Source organism: Salvia hispanica, chromosome 1 (assembly GCF_029641045.1).
Source record: "Salvia hispanica isolate PSC_SH4W2 chromosome 1, Shi_PSC_v1, whole genome shotgun sequence".
NCBI lineage: Eukaryota > Viridiplantae > Streptophyta > Magnoliopsida > Lamiales > Lamiaceae > Salvia > Salvia hispanica.
Genome location: NC_142692.1, coordinates 20,309,014 through 20,333,549, shown reverse-complemented (window position 1 = coordinate 20,333,549; position 24,536 = coordinate 20,309,014). Strand labels below are relative to the sequence as shown.

Here is a 24,536-nt window from a genome sequence, read left to right as displayed (position 1 = left end):
GAGGTGAAGAACGTGTGTTCGGGACGTTTTGGAAGGGTTTTGGTTGCTGCCACGTAAACTAAGTGGGTTAAGTATCTACTGGACTCGGAAGACTAAACAGAGACTCTACCTAACTGATCAAGTAGGCAAGCTACGTACGGAAAACATTCATAACGACCAAACTTGAAACAAACATTTAAATCAAAGATTAAACAACTAGGAACACTTGCAACTAAAGATTATGGTGGAAACATCCTTAAAATAGGCATTCAATACAAAAAAGTAAAGTGGGGACCAATTTTCCTAAAGTGTCTAAGCTGGCAGGAAAGCTGTAAAAGTAAAAAGCATAAAGCAACTGCAAATCTGAATCTCTAACTACCTCTACTTCATCTTCTTCATGTAACTAAGCTAAAACAGAGCATTTGATGATTGAACACGAAAGAAAATAGACATGCTTCGAATCGACATTGCTTAATTTTTAAAAATTGAACGAATATAAAAAAGTACTCCCTCCGTCCCGCAAAAGATGTCACACTTTCCTTTTTAGTTTGTCCCACAAAAGATGTCACATTTTCATTTTTGAAAAAAGTTATCTCTCACATGAATATAAAAATTATATTTTCTCTCTCCATTTAACACACAAAACAAATCCTTCTAAAATCACGTGCCGTCCCACAAGTGTGACATCTTTTATGAGACGGAGGGAGTAATTTAATAATTCGTGCATAACACGGGTGTTACACTAGTTATTATAAAATCCCATGTATAACACGCTTATATATTTTGTGACCAAATTAGTTATCAATAAGAATGCAGAGAGTATTTAATATAACAAAATTAAAGTCATTTGCCTCCTTTATGTTTAATAGTATAATTATTCATATATGTGCAATGGTAAAATAATATAAAAATGCTATATAATTATTCATAATTCCGCATAGTTAATGTAATGCCACTGAATTTTATTTATAATTTAATTTATAGTTACATTTTTTATTTGTGATTTTTCGCACAGTTAATTTAATGGTAACTTAAATTTGTTGTTTTATATGCTTTATTTCGCACAGTTAATGTAATGACAATTAGTTAGTTGGGATAGCACTGAGAAAAGTATATATATGCTTGTTGTCATTTTTATATTTTTAAATCATAATAAATATTTAATAACAAAATAATTTAATTTTTTTATTCCCTCCGTCCCGCTTAAGATGACACATTTTCCTTTTTAATTTGTCTCAAATAAAATGACATATTTCATTTTTTGGAAACTTTCTCTCTCCAATTAATACACTCAATCAACTTTTTTCACTCTTATTAAAATATTCATCTTTCTTTCTCTCTCTATTTTAATACTTACACTCACATTTTCTATCTCCAATTAAACCATTTAACCAATAACTTCTAAAATCTCATGCCAGCCAAGAAATGTGTCATCTTAGCCGGGACGAAGGGAGTACTATATATATAACGTACCGAGTATTTAATTTCATTTCATAAAATGTAAAGATAAAGAGAAGATTACCAAATAACGAATGAATAAATAATTTAAAAGGTCGTGTATAGTGAAAAATAGAAGCAAAAATTAAATATTGTTGCCTACACGGCTACACCATTCATGTAAGTTAGTTGAGTGATTATATTAATGTCTAGATACAATGAGGAGGATATAATTATTTTTTTACTAAATTTGTACATATAAATTTAATAATTTCCTAAGTGATCATGTAACGGTAAATATGTAATGTATTAATTTCATGATTCAATATAAATTTATTACATTGTAAAATACCTAAAATATCCTATATACTATTTTTGGAGCAAAACTTTAGTGGTTAATGGCATTGTGATATGGTATATCCCACTAATAATACTTTGACAAATGAATTTATAGAAGTCCAATTAAATACTTTCATCCTTTTCTAAAAATGGACATTATTATAAAACTATCCAAAAATACCTATATAATGAATACATGTATAACACGCTTATATATTTTGTGACTAAATTAGTTGTCAATAAGAATGCAGACGAGTATTTAATATAACAAAATTAAAGTCATTTGCCTCCTTTATATTTAATAGTATAATTATTCATATATGTGCAATGGTAAAATAATATAAAAATGCTATATAATTATTCATAATTCCGCATAGTTAATGTAATGCCACTGAATTTTATTTATAATTTAATTTATAGTTACATTTTTTATTTGTGATTTTTCGCACAGTTAATTTAATGGTAACTTAAATTTGTTGTTTTATATGCTTTATTTCGCACAGTTAATGTAATGACAATTAGTTAGTTGGGGATAGCACTGAGAAAAGTATATATATGCTTGTTGTCATTTTTATATTTTTTTAATCATAAGTATTTAATAATAAAATAATTTTTTTTACTATATATATAACATACGGAGTAATTTCGTTTCATAAAATGTAAAGATAAAGAGAAGATTACCAAATAATGAATTAATAAATAATTTAAGAGGTCGTGTATAGTGACAAATAGAAGCCGAAATTAAATATTGTTGCCTACACGGCTACACCATTCATGTAAGTTAGTTGAGTAATTATATTAATGTCTAGATACAATAAGGAGGATATAATTATTTTTTTCCTAAATTTGTACATGTAAATTTAATAATTTCTAAGTGATCATGAAAGGGTAAATATGTAATGTATTAATTTCTTGAATCAGTAACAATATAAAATACTTAAAAATTTATACTGTAAATAACATAAATTTAATTGAATGAAACAAAAAACAAGAATGAATTATATTAATAAAAAGGAAAAAAGATAAACTGAATAAAACATCGAATTGTAGAAATTGCTAGTCTACCGTTATGTATTACCACTATGTGTGTATATGATAGTACAAGAATATAGCAGAAATTGCTCCACTAATTAATCCTACACTATAAATATTTACACGGACTACACCTATATGTATCTTCTCAATGATGAATTGTTCAATCTTATACCTCATTGTCCTCCTCATCTTCACCTCCATTTTCTTCGGGTTTGAGATTCAACAATCCCAAGCTTGCCACCCTACGGATAGAGAGGCACTCCTTGATTTTAAGAGAAGAATCACTTCCGATCCCTCGGAATTGCTTGGCAATTGGATTCCTAGCAAAGATTGTTGCGCATCATGGGATGGAATCGAGTGCGACCCTTCAACAGGCCGAGTCATCAAGTTGGAACGTTTCGGGGTTTCAATAAACGACAGTGATATGCGCGTACACACCCCAATGTCTGGAACATTGTCCCCGTTTCTTGGGAATCTCTCTTCCCTTCAACTTCTCAATCTGGCCGAGCTGCAAAATTTAACTGGCCTCATCCCGTTTGAATTAGGCAAGCTCACTAACTTGCGCGAAATGTACCTCGGAGCAAACAGTCTCGAAGGATCAATCCCGAGCTCCATTGAGAACATGAGTCTACTACAAATCTTCAGCCTTAGCCAAAACCGTCTCATGGGCCCCATCCCCCGTAATCTTTTCAAGAAAATGACATCGTTAATATACCTTTTTTTCAATGACAACAATTTGAGTGGAAGCATCCCACCGTCCATCGGAAAGATTAAATCCGTCCAATACATCTATCTATTCAACAACGACCTTTCTGGCCCGATCCCGAGCTCCATCGGCAACCTACGACGAGCTAACACCCTGAATCTCGGAAACAACCATTTCGGCGGCAACATCCCCACAAGCATCCGAAACATGATGGGTCTCGTCAACATAATGTTCAACAACAACAACTTCACCGGTAAAATCCCATCCCAACTCGCCAAATTGCGCAACCTCCAATATCTTGACCTTTCTGGCAACTCCCTCATAGGGAAGATTCCGGAGGGAATCTTGAATATTGAGAGTCTCGGCCAGTTTAATGTTTCGTGGAATCGGTTGAGTGGGAAGATTCCGCCACATGAATTCAATTTTCCGGCTTCGGATTTTGCCGGGAATCCTGGTTTATGTGGAGCTCCACTTGCTCCGTGTAACAACTAATTAGTCAGAGTGGACTCAGCTCCACTCTGAGTAATTGATTATCATCTTATTGCTCCAATCAAATTACTATTTTATTTATCAATCTCACATATCTTAATCCATTATATATTGGTGATTTAATTATTAAGACATTAGAGTGTGAGCTCTGCTATTTGGTGATTTAATGTAGAAGTTGTATTGTTATAATTGATTGAAGTTGCTTGATTATGAGGTACAAATGATTAGGTTAACTTTTGCGAAATATATTTGGATAAGCATTTTCTAGAACTGCTATAAGTAAAAATTGTGGAATAGAAAAGGCGATTGAAGATGTTGGAATTGTGGTAATGATTGGGATAAGCATTTTTTTTAGTAATGTTGAAAATTAACTATAGTATTTATATTTTAATTAATTACATAACTCATCAATTCCTTCAATTATAAAAAAACGTCAATTCCTTTAATTAAGAATCAATTTACATTCAATTAATGGAGCATATTTGAATTGATTACATAACTCATCAATTCCTTTAATTATGAATCAATTAACATTCATGAATCAATTAACATTCAATTAATTGAGAATCAACTATCAATCAACTCTGTTAATAAAAAAATTATTTTTATCATGCTTTATTGGATGTTATATATTTCTCTAGTATATATATTTTTTATTTCAAATTAATCAAATATTTAGTTTTTCAATTAAAATCTAAAATTTTTAGATTAAAGCTTAATCAATCTATTCTATTGGAACTTAGATAAATAAAATATTATTCTCAAGTCATTTGGAGTTTCATTTAATTAATTAAGAAAATTTTAAATTTCAATCTTGTATTTACTATATTATACTGTTACTTCACAGTCACAACTTACTAATTAAAACAACAAATTTTAGAAATTGCCACTATGTAGTGTATCGTGTAAATAAAATACAAAATATAGCAGAAATTGCTCCACTAAATAATCCTAAACTACAAATACGAAATATTAGCACTCTTACTTTAAATTTTCTCCATTTTAATTAATTTATATTATTTTTTTCTAAACGAGTGTAAAAAAGAAGTGCATCGTTTATCCTCGGACAGAAGGAGTATATAAAAGTAAGACATTCAACTAACTTTTTCAATTTACTTTTCATTTCATTTCATAAAACTCGTGTCCGGTCAAAAAGTATGTCAAAATTTAAGATTCAAATGGAGTAAGTATTTTGATTCTTTTCCTTATTATAGAGTATTATTTGACAGACCACAAGCTATTATATAAATTATTATTTAATTATATACACCTATTACAGTGTAAATAAAATAAGTTTAATCGAATCAAACAAAAAACAAGAATAAATAAAAAGAAGAAAAATAAATAAAACATCAAATTTTTTAGAAATTATCGTCTATACTATAAAATAGTACTCCCTCTATTTCAAAAAAGATGTCACACACTTATGGGACGGTACAAGATTTTAGGAGATTTTGTTTTGTGTGTTAAGTGGAGAGAGAAAATAATTTTTTTATAATAATGTGAGAGAGAACTTTTTCCGAAAATGGAAATATGACATCTTTTGTTGACAAACTAAAAAGGAAAGTGTGATATTTACTATGGGACGAAAGAAGTATAAGAATATAGGATAAATTGCTCCACTAATTAATCCTACACTATAAAAATTAACACTATATATCTTCTAACTAAGACAAGATAATTAGTAGTAATAATTAATTCTTTTCCTTAATATATAGTCAAGGATAATTGTTTTTCAAATCACTTTTTTTTTTTCACCCCAAATGTAATAAGTATATTATTCAATCAAATCCATTACGACTACATTGCGAATAAAAATTGGAATGCAATTCAACCAATACTTGCTATCAGCTATAGAACTCGATGCCCGAGCAAGCGTGTGAGTGTTGTGATTTTTAGGGTGCAATTTAAGTACACAAAATAAGTAATAGTAAATCCCTAAAAATACTACCTCTGCAAGTATACAGACGTGCAATGCAGTATAAAAGGTGTCGATCCCACATGGAGGAGATTAATTGCTAAAACTAATAAATCTAACTAAAAAGCAGTAAAATAGTTTAATTTTGGGTTTTTTTGATCTAGAGGCCAGTGAAGGACAAAACGAGAAGGAAAAATACAAGGGAATCACGATAAAGAGGGAAGACTACTCCTAGTTTGTTTCGGGTTGCTTGTTCACATGAATCCTTAAGTCTAATTACTTTCCATTATTTATCGGGATCGTGTTGATTTTACGCTCTCACACAGCTTGATCACTGATCGTGGAATTTTACACCTAGGATAAGCTGATCACGTCTCCTAAGCTCTACTCACCAACCCCTCACTCCTACAGTGGCATAGTAAGCTCGGGATTGGCTTCTAAGAACGTTCAACACACAAGATCCACCCCAGACTATCCCCTGATCAGTTTTAACCTAGGGTTCCTTATCTATGTTAGCTCCCTACTCCAATTTAAAGACACATTGAAGTTAAGGCCATTACCGAATTAAGTTTCCAGAAAAACCCAACACGGATTGAAGTAAACACATAGACAAGAACCAAAATACGGAAATCAATCAAAACACAATCATGGATTCATATTTACAAGCTTTCCTAACTAACTAGGAGTAATCCCTAAAATCTAGCCACTCATAATGTGAAACAATACAAGAAAACAAGTAAATGCTACCATATGAGCAAGATTAGGGAATAATTAGCCTCAAGCTTCTTCTTCTTCCTCCCAAAAATGTACTTCAAGCCTCTTTCTATCTCTAAAAATCGCCTCCAGTTGCCAAAAGATACATTGGAAGTCGTGCCCTAGCTATTTAAATAGCTAGGGCTCGAAAAACAGGCCCAGTACCATTTGCCCGGTCGGGCGATCTGTACCTTGAATAACGCCCGATCGGGCATTTTGTCTAACTCTCTATCAGGTCGCGCGTTTTTAACGTCCGGTCGCGCGTTTTGCACTGCAATACGCAGTCTTCGTAAAACAGTCATATCTTCTTCATCCGGACTCCGATTGAGGCGTGCGAGGTATCCACGCGAATCTCTTTCGAAGGTGAATTCAATGGTGTACTTGTAAAAGCATTTGAAAGTGATTTTCAAGGGCTGATTACTGTTCAGATTCGGACCATGTTTTCTTTCTCCGCTCTATCTTATAGTTTGGTCTTTTGTCCTACAATATATCAAAATGAGTCTCTTTTTCACTTTAAAAAGTGTGTTAAGATAATGCAATAAAGGACTATAATTTGATTCACATCAGTGAGCAACCTGATTCGCTGATCACCTTACAAACCTCATAGAGGAACTAGATACATCTTTCAAAAGCTGACGACAATCTCCTACCACTACCCCAAAGATGGATTCATCCTTCTGTACCCCTGTCACCGCAAGAAATACCATTTGGGCATCTATCTCAAACTCCATCTCCTTCCATCCCTCTCTTTTGACCCAACTCAGCAACTCTCTCAAGCTAAGAAGCTCGGCCATAGAAGGGTCAGCTACCCTTCCCACCTGTCCGCACATCGCCGCTACCACCATCCCTTCAGAATCTCGAACAACCGCCCCACAACCTACTTTTCTTTGCCCCGTGAACAGAACAACATCTATATTGCATTTTAGTACACCATTCTGCGGCTTCACCCATTTTTCCTCCAAGTGAGGTCTCCCACCCCCGTTCACCAATTTCATTTTGAACTTGAGCTTCTCTCCAAGCCGTTAGACAAATACGAGCAGCACCAATAATTCCAGCAGCTGACCCGTTCTCATTCCGCCAAATAATTTTGTTTCTGTTAAACCATAGATGCCACAACACAACAACCACTTCTTCAACTTCCACCTCTAAATCACCACCCACTATTTTTTCCAACCATTACCCCCTCTCACATGGAGAGATTACCGGCACTCTAAGCCTCTGCCAACAATCACGAACAAGACCACAAGAAATAAGACAATGGATAATAGTTTCTGTCTCAAAGTTGCACACCGGGCAGATCTCTGAAACCTCCATCTGGCGTTGTCGCAATCGGTCCCTCATTGGAAGGAAATTTCTACATGCCTTCCGTAAAAATATCTTCACTTTAGGTGACACTTTTAATTTCCAGAGTTTACTCCACACCATCGAGTATGTATCCAAATCACTTATTTTCAAATTCTCAATGACGAATTATCCAACCAAATACCTCCTTGTCCTCCTCATCTTCCACTCCATTTTCTTTGGCTTCGGGATTCGACAATCCCGAGCTTGCCACCATACCGATAGAGAGGCACTCCTCCATTTCAAGAGAAGAAGCAATTATGATCCATCGGAATTGCTTGGCTCTTGGATTCCTAGCAAAGATTGTTGCACATCATGATATGGAAGCAAGTGATGGTCACTATGATGGGCTTAACTGTTTATTATGTGCAAGAAAGTTGTTAAAGTGTGCAGGTTAAGGTACAAGTCAGGAGGAAAGGTGTCGAAGTGACTCAGGTAAAAAGGACGCGGGAAGGGTGCAATACTGACCAGGATACATGCCACAAAGCTCTAGATGGAGAAGAAAGGACTGCTAAGAAACGATAAACTATTTGAGGGGCAAAGACTACATTTCACGTGAAGAGGCATTTCTGGAAATTAGGGCAAGCCACCCTATAAATAGAAGGTCACATGAAGAAAAAAAGGGAGACTTTCGGAGATTCCAAAAATTCCACACTTGGAGGCTAGCTCCATTATTTATCATTCCTCGCTCTTAGTCCAACATTTTTCCTGAAGACTTCGGCCATCAGCCGAAGGGGAGTCGCCACGGTTCCAGCCAGCTGAAGACTTCGGCCATCACGTGGGTTTCCTTATTTTGTTACTATTATTCTATTAAGGTTTTAAGTAGTTTTTCTAATTTTATTTCATTTTTTGTTATTCTATTTTATGCATATTTTAGGTAGCTTTTAAATATTACTCCCTCCGTCCCAAGGAAGATGCCCTCTTTCTTGGGAGACACGGGATTTTATGCAAATTTATTTTGTGTGTTGAGAGGAGAGAGTAAAGTAAGAGAGAAGGAATAAAGTAGAGATAAAGGTGTTTCCATTTTAATGGGCCATCTTAGTTGGGACAAACTAAAAAGGAAAGTGGGTCATCTTCAATGGGATGGAGGGAGTACTTCTTTTTTATTATTAATATTATTTTTTAGATAGTACTTAGTGAAGGGGTTGGCAGCGGAAGCGCTCACATAAATCAATTACAGATAATTCAGATCTATTTAGCGGATTATTTAGACAAATTCTATTCGCGTAATTATCTCATGTATCATGCTCATAACTCAAATAATAACATGCTTTAAATTAATTGAAACCTAAAACATGCTTTTCTAAGGTTCAGCCATTATACCTTGATGATTCTCCAAAGAATCGAAGATGGCTAGCGCCTTCTCCACGTGAAGATCTTTAGTACAAAACCACGGATCTTCTGACTGGTTCCCGGATTGTGAACTGATATCAGGGTGGGCTGATCTCACCAGTGCACTAGGACTTAAATAGAGAAGACATAAATCCTTTCCCTCGGAGGAGAGAAAATTCGACCACCACTAGGAGTAAGGGGGCCGAAAATTTTAGAGAAAAATTAAGTATATTTTATGTCTCATTTATTCTCCTATTTATAATAAGTCACATATTGGGCCAGACAGGGATCTATGGAAGGCTTTGGATATGGGCTCCTCCAATAAGCTTTTTACTAATTAAATTAAACCCAATTTAATATAAGCTTGAAATTGGAATATTACGAGCAGCCACTACAGAAGTAATACTGCACTCCCCATCCAAATCCGAAATTATAAGTACTTGGGGTTTCCAATACTTTATATTTATTTCCCGCGCTTAAGATATAAACATCCATTAATTAATTATTGTCTGCTATGGACTTAATTAATCAACATCTTATTTATTCCAAGAGAGGACTCAGCAAGAAAATCTTATTTATTATTCATAGAGTAATTAAACTCCAACTAGCTAGGTTCCGAATAATAAAACCTTATTTCAAGCTTCTCTTGAGGATGTTATCAAACGAGACTCACCTCGCGCACGATTCAACATAATAGCAATCCTAGCACCGCTAGATATTAATCACCACTACCCAATATACCAGGCTTATTGGGTTGCGAAAAACCCGCACCATTTGGTAAGTCAAAGTAGTGCATAATCAATACCGTATGCTCAATGCTAACGTACATTGATTGAGAAATAATTTACGAGACCTCGTCTTTCAGTAGATAGCATAAAGACTGTCTCGCTGTTAGATCCATTCAGTGCTATACCGCACCAACGTCATCTTATTTCAGTAAGGCTTAGAAATAATCGGACTGACATTGCAACCTTTCACGATAGGTAGTCTAAGCCTATCTAGGTTGTGAAATTATTTTTTTTCTTTGTTTAGAACTGACCGTGTTACCTTAAAGTGAACGACGCCCACAACCGGTCTACTAAAACAAAGACTTAGACTTTGTTAAGTTACTTATACATTTAAATAAGCAATAAACATCCATTAAATGTAAAACATAACAACATTATGACAAAAATAATCTGTTTATTCATTTGGAAAATAAAATAAGAGTTTTAACAGTATTCAATCACTCGAAAGGTGATTTCTAGTATACAAACTCTAACACTTAGGTAGCTCCTCATCACGCGTGTTTGCAGATTTTAGTTTCTATTATTCTATTTAGGTTTTAGGTAGTATTTTTTAATGTTATTTCTTTTTTATTATTCTATTTTATGAAGAATTTAGTTAATGTTTTAATATCTGGCACGAATTCAAAATATTCAATTTTCCGACCGTTTTTTAGATATTAGATAGTTTGAAAATTTTTATGATTATATGACTTTAACTTGAACATTATTTATTTATTTATATTATTTTTAATATTATTTAATACTATGACACTTTCTCCGTTTCTTCATAGTTGAGTTATTTTTTCATTTTAGAAAGTTTCTTCATATTGAGTCATTTCCATATATGGTAATTTTTTTTCTATTTCTTACTTTACCCTCTCTTGTTTTATTCACTTTATACTTTATTTTTTCTACCTTTTCCTTTCTCTTAATTTTTTATCTATTTATTTAACACACCCAACATTCAATTTCTAAAACATCGTGCCGAAAAGTTTCACCTCAACTATGAAGAAACGAAGAGAGTATTATGTATATTTTTTACTATATAATTCGCACCCCCAATTCAAAAAGTCTGGATCCGCCACTGGTCACCTTGCATGCTATGCAGTCTGCGTAAACTTAGGATTTGCATCTTAGCATCTCGATTTTGAATTTAATTCCAAATATGTATATTAGTAATATTAACTCAAGCTTTGTTAATGGAGTCTTCATTTTCTCTGCACTTTGTATTACTGGGTGTGGAAGACAATTTCACCATTTGATTTTGGAACCACTTTATGATTTTAGCCACCTTTCACCTTTCACCTTTCACCTTATGTCCTTTTTCTTTTTCAGCTTTTTTTTTTTTCTGCAGATCTGGTGGTTAGTTGGTCAGTGCAGTATGATATTCTCTGTTACTTCTGTCTGTCTATTTATAGTAATTCCTCACTTTTCACATGCACCACGACAGTCCAGTACTCATGTTTACGTACACAACCATGTCCCGATATGATTGTAGCTTACTGGTCAGGATAGTATAGGTCTCTCTTCATTTTCACATCTAGATTAAACTCAACCTAAAGCGTGGTTAGCAAACCGACCCTTCCAGAATGTCGTCACAATCGCATTACGCATACATCTATCTCAGGATTCGACCCTTTACACCACTATACTAGCCAGTAGAAGCGGGTTGAGATTTTGATAACATGTTTTAGGTTTCATGCCAACGACACGGCTGAGTTAAGGTCCCCCTGACTAGTTGAACATACAAACCTGCATAAACTGCTCTTTCAGTACTCAATATTGGTATCTAAATTTGCAGGCCTACAAATACATTAGGCTTAGGGGTGGGGATTCGGTCGGTTCGGTTAGAACCGAACTGATTAGTCGATTAACCGAATCCCGTTTTTTCCAAAATCTAGAAGCGGAACCGCACCTTTTGTCGGTTCGGTTTCTCGAGGAACCGATCGGTTCGGTCTTCGGTTCCACCGCAGGAACCAAACTAAACTAGCAGCTGTTGTTGTTAAAATTGAGATAAAATATTAATAAATATACATATTTCTTATAGTTTTAAAAAATAAACTTTGTTCATTTATATTTGAACCTGCTCAAAAATTGACTCATGAACTAAAAATCAGCAATATCACAAACATCAACATCGAGATGAATTAAACAAACATCAAAATGTAAATAGCTAAATAAGTAATAAGTCATGAAATCAAAAGGACAAAAACCACGATTCCATTTCATCATCAAAAAACAAAAATCAAAGAAAGTTTACAAAAATAAAGTTTAAATCCAATGTAAACCATCATCATTCATCAAACTAAAAGGTCTAAAATCAATATAAACCATCATCATCCATCAAAGTAATACTCAAAAATCGCAATCATCAACATTTACACTTCACTTCAAGCAATCGAAGGCGTCTCACTATTCCTTCTGCTGCAAAAACATCTTCACGCAATCAGCTCGTACCGTATATTTGCTCGGGATTTGGAACATAGGGCATATTTCTGCCATGAAAATTTTGAATCCTTCTTTCTCCACGTCTCTGAAGGAAAGTTCATCAAGGATAATATACTTGCATAAAGCTATCCTAGACTAAGTTTGATTGAATCTCCAACTAATAAGGGGCCCCGATCCTTCTTGGTTAAGCTTCATTTGAGTCTTTCCAACTTGTTGTTTCTTCAAACACGAAAGCATGATGTTTCCACATTGCAGAGGTGTCGTTCAACTTCAAATCAGCAGCGATCAACTTGTCACACATCTTACATTTTCCTTTTCTAACTTCCACGGGAGGATCCCCTACATGAACAAAAGTTTTCTTAAATTCATCCCACACATTAGGCCTCTTTGTCGTTGCTCCTGTCTTACATTCCATCTGCAGAATTCACGACTTCAAAGTTCAACGGTTAAACATTAAAATGTTAAATACAAAATCATAATCAATATGAATTATTGGTAGAGATTTTAGTAATAGTTAAACTATAATTGATTAATTTCTATCACAATTCACAAACATACACTAAAAGTGGCATATGACTAAGAAATCATATTGGCAGAATATTATTGATTCCATCACCAACATACACGAATATTTTTATATTACATGATAACAAATTATAAAACCAAATTTAATCATCTAATCTTGAACAACACACGTATATATCTCTCTCACTAATTACCTCCTTCACTAATCTATCTCACCAACAATAATTTCTGACCTATGTTAAATAATTTAATATAGCACATATATTAAATAATTCCTAATCTGCTAATTGCCAAATATGTTAGTATTGTAAACATGTACATCAGCATGCATGAAGAGAAAAGAAGAGCATACTGCATGCCTTCAATTCGAGCAACAGTGTGGAGAGGAGAGAAGAACAACAACGGCGTGTTGTTTGATAGAATGTTGTGCAGCGGCTGTTAATTAGGTTTTTAACGTTTTATAATTTTAGTTTTTACTTTTCTAAAACCAAAATAACAATACTAAAATAAATATATAAATTAAATATTAAAAAATAACGGTTATTCGGTTCTAACCTTTCGATTCTCGGTTAACCGAGAACCGAGATTAGCTTAAACTTAATAACCGAGACCGAACCTTAACCTTATTTTTTCGGTTCTCGGTTAACCGAAAACCAAGAACCGTTTCCCCAGACCTAATTAGGCTCCATATTCCAACAAGCTATTTGCTAGTATATTAGTATTTTTTATACATCCAAAACTGTTTGTATCATATTTATTTTATTTGGATCGTTCTAAATTTACTTGTATCATTTGATTTGTTGCATGGCAGAAATTTTATTTTCTCACATATTTTATTCTCTTTTTCTCTTATTATTTAAAGCTATTTTATTCTCTCTTTCTCTTATTCTTTTTTACATTTGTTTTATTCTTATGTTTATAAGAAATGTTTCAAATAGTTTCGGATGAAGGAATTAATAAACTACAGTAAACTTTGAACTCATCTTAGTGGACAATCTTGAACTTCAGTAAATAAAGTATGTGACGAAAACAGTAAAACACACTACACGCAGCAGAAGAAAACCTTTAAATTTTGTTCTATCATTTTCATATTGCACTGTCAATAAATATATTTATCTTTTCTCATCTTTTTATGTTGTAGAACTAATGGCAGTGGTCCATTTTGTCTCCCTCCCCAGTCGCTCTCTCTCATAAATGCTTGGATAGAACATTATGAGTTATAATTACATCCTCATCACAACCGAAAGTCATTTTCAGAGAGACGTGATAAAATTAGGTGTGAAAAAGTGAAGTGAGAAAATTGAATGAGAAAAATGAAATGGAAGTAGAGTAGGTAAAATTAAGAATTAAAAAAATAAAAATAAAAAATGGCCTACGATGCCCGCTCGGCTATCGTTCAGCGCACAATAAGTGCCGTCCGCACAGGGTCAGGACGGCGCTCCTATTGTGGGTGCTCTAAATCAAATTTAAAATCCCCCCGGATTCCTCTCACAAGCTATTAGAATTCAAGAATCATTAATTAAAATCACCATGAGCACTATTCTCCATGTTTTCTTCTGCTTCTTGATGTTCATAATTACTTCCTTCAATCTTGGCCTCCAATCAGGTAATTACTAGCAATAAAGATAATATTCATGTATTATCCTTAGGTTTCTATTTAATCAAGGAACAACTCAATTTTGTTCAACTTTGTATTAGGAAATTTCTTGCACTTCAATGGTGATGCAAACACAACAACTCCACACTATCCCAAACCAAAACAATCTCATTCCAAACATAGGAAACTCTTGCTACATGGTACACACACACACACTTACACTTCCTCTCTCATGAATCTTGATGTTTAATTTATTCAATTTTTGGTAATAGGGTGCTCAAAAAGGGACATAAGCATCTCACAAAGCAGGCATCCAACATCAGGAATCCCAGAATTCATAGTGCAGATTGTGAACACTTGTGTCACGGGCTGCCCACCTTCCAACATTCATGTGAGGTGTGGATGGTTTGCTTCAACAAGAATTTTGAATCCCATCACTTTCAAAAGGCTGTCTTATGATGATTGTCTTGTTAATGGAGGCCGTCCGTTGAAGAGCAGTCAGAGCATCAGGCTCACATATGCAAATTCATTCATGTACCCTTTCCAATTCAAGTCTGCCAGCTTCTGCTGAGAGAGAGTTTTGGAGTTATGGGAATTAATTGGATTGAAGGTTAGAGACAATGACACGTTTGATGTAACATGATTTGTTCAAGAATCTTCTGACGATGTCATAGATTCTTGTATAAATCACGTGACTAACTTTAATTTAGTTTTGGTAATGGATTTATAGTAATATCGTTGTAGAAATAATTCGAACTAAATCTTAATGTCTAACCGTCGAACTACAATATATAGAGGTCATTATTTTAGTTCAGTCTTTCTGCACTGAAGTATTCCCTCTTGTTCCTTATTAATAGTGACATATCTTTTTTTACACGGAGATAAAAATAGTGAATAAAGTACGAGAATTAATTTTTGCCAAAAAATAGAAATGATTCAATTAACATTGAATGGAGAAAGTAAAATGATTAAATAATAAAGTTCATATAAAATGAAGTAAAATGATCTAAACATAAAGTATATTATTTGTCTGATTTATTTTATCCACTAAATTAGAAAATGGATGGCTTTTAGTCCCTAGTTTGTTCTTTAAATACAATCCAGTTACCCATTGTTTTTAAAAGCAGATCGTGGAATTTATAGTAATATCCGGTCCAGTTTGCACTTTAATATTTTTGAATTATTCGATTATTTTTAACTGTGAAAATCTGTTGGCGCTTAAAAGAATTTTTCATTTTTTTCACTTGTCTTTTCCACAATTTTTGCCCAATTCCTTTTGAAACTCAAAACCAACCCGTGAATGAAAACAAAAACTCAAAATCAATAAATTGGCATAGTTTGGCTTATATTCTCTCTCTCCATATATAAAGAAAACTTCTTCACAACATATACTGAAATAACCCGTGATGGTGCTTGGATATGGAAATTGAAGAAAAGATAAAAGAAGACTACAACAACTGTGCCATATTTGTTGAGGTCCAAATCAGTCCACCGAAGAATTAGAAAATGTGAAAATAATACTACGTCCGTTTCTTTAAAAAAAAAAAAAAATTGGTTCATTTCATAAAAATAGAAACTTTCCATTTTAAGGAGTGAACACCACAATCCACACACTAATTCCACTACATTTTCTTTTCCTCTCCCTTACTTTACCCATTTTTTTTATCTCCCTCTCATATTTATCAATTTAGAGCTAAAACTTGTGTCATTTCAAAAGTTCCTATTTGTAAAAAACGGAGGAAGTATATAAGTTCAACCCATATTCTATTAGAATGAGGCCTTTTGGGGAGTCTCACAAGAATGAAACTGTGAGAGTTTTGTCCAAAGTGGACAAAGTAATACTAGTGTGGAATTCAGGAGTGTATTGCCGAACTCTCTTAGTGGAATCAAAACCCAGGTTTGTCGAGCCTAAACGTAGGCTTGGAGGTGGACAATATATGTTTATAAAGCAAAACTCAACAATGAAATGCAATCTGTGGAAATCCATCTACAACTTCCACAAATGTATATTGTATGTTTGTGTTTACAATGTTGCATGTTACGTGCCACATGGCAGCCCGAGGCTAGAAGTACGTTGTGACTCTAATTAAAGATGCGCCCTAGTGCTCTCCTGCAATGTCAATGCTAAATTGTGTTTACATATATAAGGAATCGTATTGATATATTTAATACTCCCTATGTCCCACTTTAGGAGTCTCGGTTGAGTTCGGCACGGGTATTAAGAAATGTAAAGGAAAGTTGGTGAAAAAAGATAGTGGAATGTGTGTCCTACTTTTTTATATTAATTTTATATTAAAATGTGAGTGGAAAAAAGGTTAGTGAAATGTGGGGCCTAATATCATTTATGGAATATTTCAACCGGGATTCCTAAAGTGGGACACCCAAAAATGGTAAACCGGGACTCCTAAAATGAGACGGAGGGAGTATACTATATTGACAGTTTCATAATTGGTAGTTATTCTTATCTTTTTAAATTTAAATAATAATAAAATGAAATTACACATGGCGATTTATAGACCACTGGATCTCTAAAATTCTTATAATTTTAAATTAGTTGTAGTAAGCAATTAATCACACCTTTTGGTTACAAAGTATATTTAGTGATTGTGATTTATTAACTGCAAAATAGTTAGAATTAATTATGCGTAAATTTTAAAATAGACTTAGTGAAAAAATAAAAATTGCTATAAGAATAATAGTCTCGGGTTAAAATTAATTCGTTGGAACCTAGTCATATGTGCAACAATAATTTATTAATCAGTGTTGGAATAATTGAGTAAACAATTACTTAAACCTCTCTATGATGATTAACCAAAAACGACGTAGAAGAAGCAGAAACTGTAGGACGGATGATACATCTAGAATGGAACGGTGGAATTGCATTGCAACGACTATGGATCTTCCAAATTAATGATCATCGATGTTATTTACAATAGTCTGCCGAGAGAATATAGCATTACAAAAACTCGCAATTTAGTGACGGAATTATCTGTCACTAATTAGCGAAATTAAGGCACTTTCTAAATTTGGTGACAGAGTGAATATCAGCAGATCCGTCATTGAAATCTTGTCGATAAAATATATTAGTGCCGGATCCGTCCGTCACTAATATTACAATGACGGAAGTCAAAGGCGGCCGCCACGGTAAGTTCGGTTTAGTGACGGACTGTTCTGTCATCAACTAGTGGCTGATGTTTTTCAGTCATATATGTGTCACTAATTCTTGAAATTTCAGCGGTATCACTAATTTCCGTCTCTAATTAGCGTTTTTTTTGTAGTGCAGAGATATCGAACCATTATTCTAACTTCTAGGACCCTCTTTATTTTCTATTCGGTCCCTGGACAAATCAAAAATCACATACGGTATCTATACTTATTTTCATAACAAATAAATACACTTTAGCCTAAACTTTAATCTTTATTGGAACACTTTAGACACTAAACATAGGCATAAATATTAAATTAGCCATATGGAGGACCAAATTTATGATATTATTATCCAATTGTTATGACGAATTGGAGATATTGTTGGGTTTTGTTGTGTATAATTAGTCACATTTTACTTATCATAATTGTTTTATGGAGAATTGGAGATAATATCGTTGTGTTGTGTATAGTTAGACACATTTTACTGGTTTAACAAAAGTTAAAGCCGATTTGTACACGAAGAGAATAACTAGAATTCATTTAAATGTTAGACAGGTGCACCTATTCTTATTGCGAGATGTTGCAAAATACATATGATTTTCAGTTGATGATGGAGCTAATTGCGAGGCAATTACTGGTCATTTTGGTGAGCTTTTCAGTAAGGCTGTACAATGGGGAATCCGTTGAGATTGTATCCTGACAGTCTCCAATGTATGTTATTACGGCACTCAGCATGCTGTTCACCGTGCCCCTGTCTTGCTCCACGAGGGCGTCCGCGGCCTTCCCGTAGTTCTCGGCCGCGGTCTCAAACCCGTCCCTGCAGTCGCTGAGCACAGACGAGTGCTGTGGTGGGTTCGCAGGGTTCCCAGCGAGCTTCTGCGCCGTTTCCTGCCCGTATTTGGAGAACTCGGCCCCGGCCTGAATGGCCACGTCGAGGATGGACTGGATGTCGGTCTCCCCGTCTAGGTACGGAGCCACCGTAGACAGGCAAAGGACAGGATAGTCGGTGGATTCACAGATTTTCTCCAATGCTGGATCGGGATCATCGCCTGACGGGGCGTTGGATGGTGATAGATCGTACTCGTTGCTAGGAGCGATGGACGGGGCTTCCAAGGACGACGGGGGTAGTGAGATGGAGGGGTTTTGAGCGTCGATTTCGTCGAATAATGATGCCCCTGGCGCCGGCCCTGGGGATTGTGCTAGATGGCTGGGGAGGAGGAGGGAGGAGAAGAAGAGGAGGATGTAGAACAATTTTAGATTGTTGTTTAGGGCCATTTTTTTGTTTTGGTTTTTCCTTTCTTGTGTTTTTTTGAGCAGTCAAAGCAATGAAGTTGGAGTTTTGGTGGAGGGACAAATGATTCGGAGTTTAGAATTCTGAGGTGAGTTTTGGATCAAACTTTTTTACCACAATTTGTTTTTAGAGAGTTTTACGGGTAAAATCATAAAATACCGCCACCGTCCGTTAATAAATGTCTCAATTTTGATTGACGCAGATTTTAAGAAATTATTTGATCTTATGAAAGAAAGTGGGAAAAAGACCACTGGAAGATGAGTCATATTTTATATATTGGTTTTATAATAAATGTGAGTGTAATGAGTCAGTGGAAAAGTGTGATCTACTCACCAAAAATAGTAAAAATGAAATAGAACATTTATTGATGGACGAACGAAAAAGAAAAATGAGATATTTAATGACGGACGGAGGGAGTACATCATTTTTATTGGCTCACATTAACCTATGACATATATACTATCCCCATATTCACTATGTAGAGTACTAAGAAAGCAAGTTCTATAGGTAGGGTTATCAAAAGATAACATAACTTCATTAGACTCACGTTCAATACGTAGACTTGATAAAAAAAAAGTTAAGTTCTAGAAACAAAGATACATGCTTGATTCAATCACACATGAATGAATAAAGGCTCAAAATATCACTAGGAAATAAGCATGTGACAATACAAACAGGAAAATTCACTCATGGAATAAGTTATAATACAATGTTCAAGTCACAGTCACAAAAACAAATTTTTTAAAATGTTAACATATTGTAACAACACTAGCAACTCATCTTAAAAACCCATTTACACAAGTGAATTCATTCATTCTAATTCAACCCCATTCCAACAAACAAAGGTGATTTTTCTAATATTTCTGATAGTCCTATGTTGTTTCAATTCTTAGTTTATTAGAAGCTCTTTTGACAGTAGCTTAATTTAATGATAATTTAACTATTGATGTCAAATCCAAGATTGGCTTCATTGTATCAAATTTGAGCAAATAATGTGGATTAATTAAAAACAAAAGTCCATGCCTATGAATCTTGTAAAGGAGTTGACATTTTTTTATCCGAGCTGGACCAGACACATGTCTTTGGAAATTCAGAATCTCTTTGGAGATATCAATGATTTTTTTCAACTGTATTGTTTTATGCTTGTGTCTTTTATGTAAACATCCTATGATTTGCTGAAAAGAACAGTTGGATGTCTCAGTTTTAATCACTGTATAAAATATTTCTTCACAAGTTTTGCTTTCCACAAGAAATTAATTTGCTTGAACTGTCACATAGCCTTGTTTTCATTTTACTATGTTGAATATAAATATGTTAAACTTTGTTGGATTCTAATCAGTTTATTGCTAGGGAAGTGGACAAAGCAGAATGTTTCATGCTGAGAAATTTGATAGTTAGCAAAGTTTCTAACCAATCTAGAATGGAAAACAAGAAAGCATCACAAGAGAATGAAACTGATGGAGTTGAAGAATGGATGAACACCTTTGATCTCGCAGAGGATGAGATTTACGAGCAGCGACAAAATCTGCTAGAGTTCGTCCAGTTGGATGATCTGTACCTCGATGTTCAGTCTCCTCCATTCCCACATTCGTGCGAGGAGGAGATACTGAGGCTCGTTGGCATCAAGTCCGACAACATGGAGGTGACCGAGCCTAGCAAGAGCCGAGCAGGTGCTTCTTCCTTTTCTGAACGATTTCATGTTTTGAGGAAATACAGTAGGTGGAGGCACCTGAGAGATTACAAGGATGGAAACTCAGACGAGCCTTGTGCCTCGTGTTCCATTGCAGAGACCATCAAACTGGCTGCAGGAAAGTTTGTCGACTCCCTTTCTGAGCTCAGCAATGAGGATTCTACTGAAGTTCGTCTCGTCCAAAATCTTTTATCATGTGCAACGAGCGTAGCAGAGAAGCAGCACGGGCGTGCTAAAAAATTCCTCAAGGCCTGTGGCGAGATGAGCTCTCCCATCGGCTCTCCTCTTCAGAGACTGGCTTTCTACGTCTCTGAAGCCCTCAGTGTGAAGATTGACCAGGAAAATATGAAACATGAAACGAATGAGAAGAAGAAGAAGCGAAAAAATGTGGTGTTGAGGCATCTGGAGCCAACAAAGCATGTGAACTCGATCCCTGCTTATTACAAGCAGTTCCCTGTCACTCAGATCACGAATCTCATCGGAAGCCACACCATTCTGTGGTATCTTGACAAGGCGAGGAAGATCCACGCAGTTGATCTTGAGATCAGGAGTGGCGTGCAGTGGGTGCAGTTCATGCAGGATGTCGCTGCAGGGCGAAGTGAGAATCCCGTCGATCATATCAGGATCACTGCTGTCGGGTCCGCCTCTAAAAGGTTGATTCTTGAGGAGACAGGTCGGGAGCTAGCGAGGTTTGCTGACTCTGTGAACTTGAAGTTCACTTTTGGAGTAGTTCTGGTAGAAGATGTTCTTGAGCTGGATCGAGACCTCTTTGATCTCAATGCGGATGAATCTGTTGTCGTATACGCGTACTACACTCTGGTGACGTTGGTTGGGAGGGCTGAAAGGCTTGATCATGTGATGGAGGTGATCAGAAGCCTGAGCCCTTGCATCATGTTAGTCACTGAAATTGAGGCCAATTGTAACTGTCCGAGTTTTATTGAGCGATTTGTTGAGAGTTTGTTTCTATTTGGGGCGCTTTTCGACTCTCTGTCAGACTGTCTGAAGGGTCAAGAGACGAGTAGGGTGGATATCGAGTCCACATTGTTTAGGTCTTCCATAAACAATGTGTTGGCAGCTGAGGAAGAGGAGAGGATGCTGAGGCATGTCCCTGTACATGTTTGGAGGGCTTGTTTTGATGGTTTTGGGATGCTGGAGACGGAACTGAGCTTCTCGTCTCTTGATCAGGCGAACTGGCTCCTCCGGGAATGCTCCAATGGGAGCTCCATCACAATGTGGAGGAATGGCGGATGCCTAATCATTGGTTGGAAGGGAACCGCGCTCACTTCACTGTCTGCTTGGAAAGTTCGGAATCATTGATGTTTCGTCGTTTTTTTTTTACTTTTTTCGCTGGCTGAGCCCGTTGTACTTTATCAGGTCACTCTCTTTTGATGTAATAATCATCCATCTTTAAGAGTGTTTCACCCATTTCAGAAAAGAGCAGAAATAATTTGAATTTGCTGCTAAACACTAGTTTTATATATTACATTTGTAAAAATTGGCATACTTACTATGAATCACTTTGATTTCATCATTTCATCTGACTGCATAGTTTCCATCAACTCTTGCTTTCATTTAATTTGTTTATTTGTTATCAGTCTGTCATAATCTTTCCATCTCTCAGAACATTGTGCATTGTAATAAATATACATGATAAAAACAAAAGTTTCTATGTTGTAGTAGCATATATTTTTAGTGTCCACAGTTTAGAGAATAGAAGAGCACAATGTTTCCTGCTGAGGAATCTGCTGACCAGACCTCATCAACTATCAGAGTGGCTGCAGAGAGGTTCATCGACTCAATGCGTGGACTCAAGAATCCAGGTCCAAACCGCGAGGAGTCTGAAGGAGGGGTTCGCCTGATCCAAAGCCTCCTCTCGTGTGCAGAGAAAGTGTCCGACAATCAGTATGAACGCGCGCTAAAGTTCTTGAAGGAGTGCGACTCAGAGAGTTCCTCCACCGGCACTCCTATACAAAGACTGGCTTTCTACTTCTCAAGAGCCCTATTTGAGAAGATTGCTAATGAGACTGGGAGAGTCATAGTTAGGAGTTTCGACGGTGAAGATCCCGTGGAATCTGTGATGTTTCAAAATATTAATTTGTTAATCTCATTTCAGAAGGAGCACCCTCTAGCTCAGGTGACTAAGCTGGTGGGAGTTCAATCCATTTTAGATCATGTGGAAATCAATGGCATGATGCATATAATTGACCTTGAGATCAGGACCGGGATCCAGTGGATCATCCTCATGCAGGATCTCGCCTCCCGGCCTGTCCAGCGCCTCAGGGTCACGGCTGTGGGGACGAGATGTAGGCACATCATAGAGGAGACGGGCTCCCAGTTGGCGTGTTTCGCTCGCTCACTAAATATAGACTTTGCTTTCAATGTGGTGATGGTGGCTGCTGATTTGTCTGACCTTAGTACATCTTTGTTTGATGCTTCTTCTGCTAATGAGACTGTGGTTGTGTATTCGGCCTACGCTCTTGCGAATCTCGTTGGGAGGGTGGAGCAGTTGGATCATCTGATGATGGTGTTGAGGGATTTAAAACCTTGTGTTATGATTCTCACTGAGCTTGAGGCCAACTGCAACTCTCCAGCCTTCGTGGAGCGTTTTGTGGAGAGTTTGTTCTTCTTTGGGGTGTTTTTCGACTCGCTGGAGTGCTGTTTCAGGCATGACGAGACGAGCAGGGTGGAGGCAGAGTCGTGCTGGTTCGGGTCGTGCATTAGGAATGTCCTCGTGGCTGATGGGGATGAGAGGAAGTTCAGGCATATGGGTATAAGTGTGTGGAGGGCGTTTTTTGCTTGGTATGAGTTGGCGGAGGTGGAGCTGAGCGCGTCGGCCATGAACAGGGCGTACCTCGGGCTGCAGAGGTTGGTGTGCGGGAGGTCGTGCACGTTGTATAGGGATGGGAAGTGCTTGAGTGTTGGTTGGAAGGGAACTCCTCTTAGCTCTGTCTCAACTTGGAGATTTTGATTGAGTGAAAAATTAATTGAAGATTGCCTTTTCAGTTGTAATATTAAATTTTAAGAGTGCATCACACTAGATAGAACCTTGTTTTTGAGGTAACTACATGAGTATAATAATGCTTCACGACTTTGTTCAGTTTTTCGGATACGGGCAGATTTGAGGGTCATTTTCACGTATTTATGAGTAGTCACTGGACTTAGGTGTAACTGTAATCACATGGTATTTTTTAACTATTCATTATAATTTTGCATAAAAAATTTACCTCCAAGACATAGAAAATATTTTTGGACTTTCATAAAGATGAGATATTTAGATAATGATATTTTCTTATAGTTTAAATACCTAAAATAATATTTTTCAATTCATTTTGTCATTCACTTTATATAAAATCTTCTTTCTCTCTTTCTATTAAACTTTTAGAAAGTAAAATATTAAAATAAAAAACACAATGAAATTATTAAATATATTAATTATTAATTATAAAAATAAAAAACTTTTAAAAATAACTTGTAGCTAAATTTAATTCTGATTGTGATTCAATTATTTTTTAATTTTATTTAAAATTATAAAAAATAATCGTATCACAATCGTAATTAAATTTGTCTACAAGTTATTTTGCGAATTAAATTTATAATTTTAATATTTATAATTTATATAATGTTTAAGAATTTTGTAGAATTTTTATTTTAAGTGTACTGAAATGCATTATCTCATGTACTCTAACTATAAGAATATATCATATCCAATATAGAAAGAGATAAAAAAAATATTATATCCAAT

General features: G+C 35.4%; 5 protein-coding genes across 5 annotated transcripts; 3 read left to right on the top strand and 2 right to left on the bottom strand.

Moving 5' to 3' along the window:
* The first annotated feature begins 2,941 nt into the window (after window positions 1-2,941).
* LOC125221057 (uncharacterized) lies at window positions 2,942-3,988 on the top strand. Its single transcript, XM_048123187.1, has one exon. The coding sequence runs from the start codon at window positions 2,942-2,944 to the stop codon at window positions 3,986-3,988; it is 1,047 nt and encodes a 348-aa protein (XP_047979144.1).
* A 3,255-nt stretch (window positions 3,989-7,243) lies between these two features.
* LOC125221058 (uncharacterized) lies at window positions 7,244-7,651 on the bottom strand. The gene has a single exon (XM_048123188.1). It carries the CDS (start codon window positions 7,649-7,651, stop codon window positions 7,244-7,246), a length of 408 nt encoding a protein of 135 aa, XP_047979145.1.
* A 6,737-nt stretch (window positions 7,652-14,388) lies between these two features.
* LOC125185482 (TPD1 protein homolog 1-like) lies at window positions 14,389-15,480 on the top strand. Its single transcript, XM_048082011.2, has 3 exons — window positions 14,389-14,675; window positions 14,768-14,866; window positions 14,939-15,480. The coding sequence occupies exons 1-3, from the start codon at window positions 14,600-14,602 to the stop codon at window positions 15,235-15,237; spliced, it is 474 nt and encodes a 157-aa protein (XP_047937968.1). The 5' UTR covers window positions 14,389-14,599; the 3' UTR covers window positions 15,238-15,480.
* A 2,849-nt stretch (window positions 15,481-18,329) lies between these two features.
* Window positions 18,330-19,184, bottom strand: LOC125217962 (putative pectinesterase/pectinesterase inhibitor 26). The gene has a single exon (XM_048119542.2). It carries the CDS (start codon window positions 19,086-19,088, stop codon window positions 18,414-18,416), a length of 675 nt encoding a protein of 224 aa, XP_047975499.1. The 5' UTR covers window positions 19,089-19,184; the 3' UTR covers window positions 18,330-18,413.
* A 1,277-nt stretch (window positions 19,185-20,461) lies between these two features.
* Window positions 20,462-22,111, top strand: LOC125221556 (scarecrow-like protein 23). Its single transcript, XM_048123685.2, has one exon. The coding sequence runs from the start codon at window positions 20,480-20,482 to the stop codon at window positions 22,109-22,111; it is 1,632 nt and encodes a 543-aa protein (XP_047979642.2). The 5' UTR covers window positions 20,462-20,479.
* The last annotated feature ends 2,425 nt before the right edge of the window (window positions 22,112-24,536 follow it).

Bases quoted from the DNA above. Each gene is read 5' to 3' on its own strand.
- LOC125221556 (XM_048123685.2), top strand. From the start codon at position 20,480: ATGCTGAGAAATTTGATAGTTAGCAAAGTTTCTAACCAATCTAGAATG.
- LOC125217962 (XM_048119542.2), bottom strand. From the start codon at position 19,088: ATGGCCCTAAACAACAATCTAAAATTGTTCTACATCCTCCTCTTCTTC.
- LOC125221058 (XM_048123188.1), bottom strand. From the start codon at position 7,651: ATGAAATTGGTGAACGGGGGTGGGAGACCTCACTTGGAGGAAAAATGG.
- LOC125221057 (XM_048123187.1), top strand. From the start codon at position 2,942: ATGAATTGTTCAATCTTATACCTCATTGTCCTCCTCATCTTCACCTCC.
- LOC125185482 (XM_048082011.2), top strand. From the start codon at position 14,600: ATGAGCACTATTCTCCATGTTTTCTTCTGCTTCTTGATGTTCATAATT. The intron at 14,676-14,767 runs GTAATTACTAGC...ACTTTGTATTAG, and splicing joins CAATCTTGGCCTCCAATCAG to GAAATTTCTTGCACTTCAAT. The intron at 14,867-14,938 runs GTACACACACAC...TTTTGGTAATAG, and splicing joins TAGGAAACTCTTGCTACATG to GGTGCTCAAAAAGGGACATA.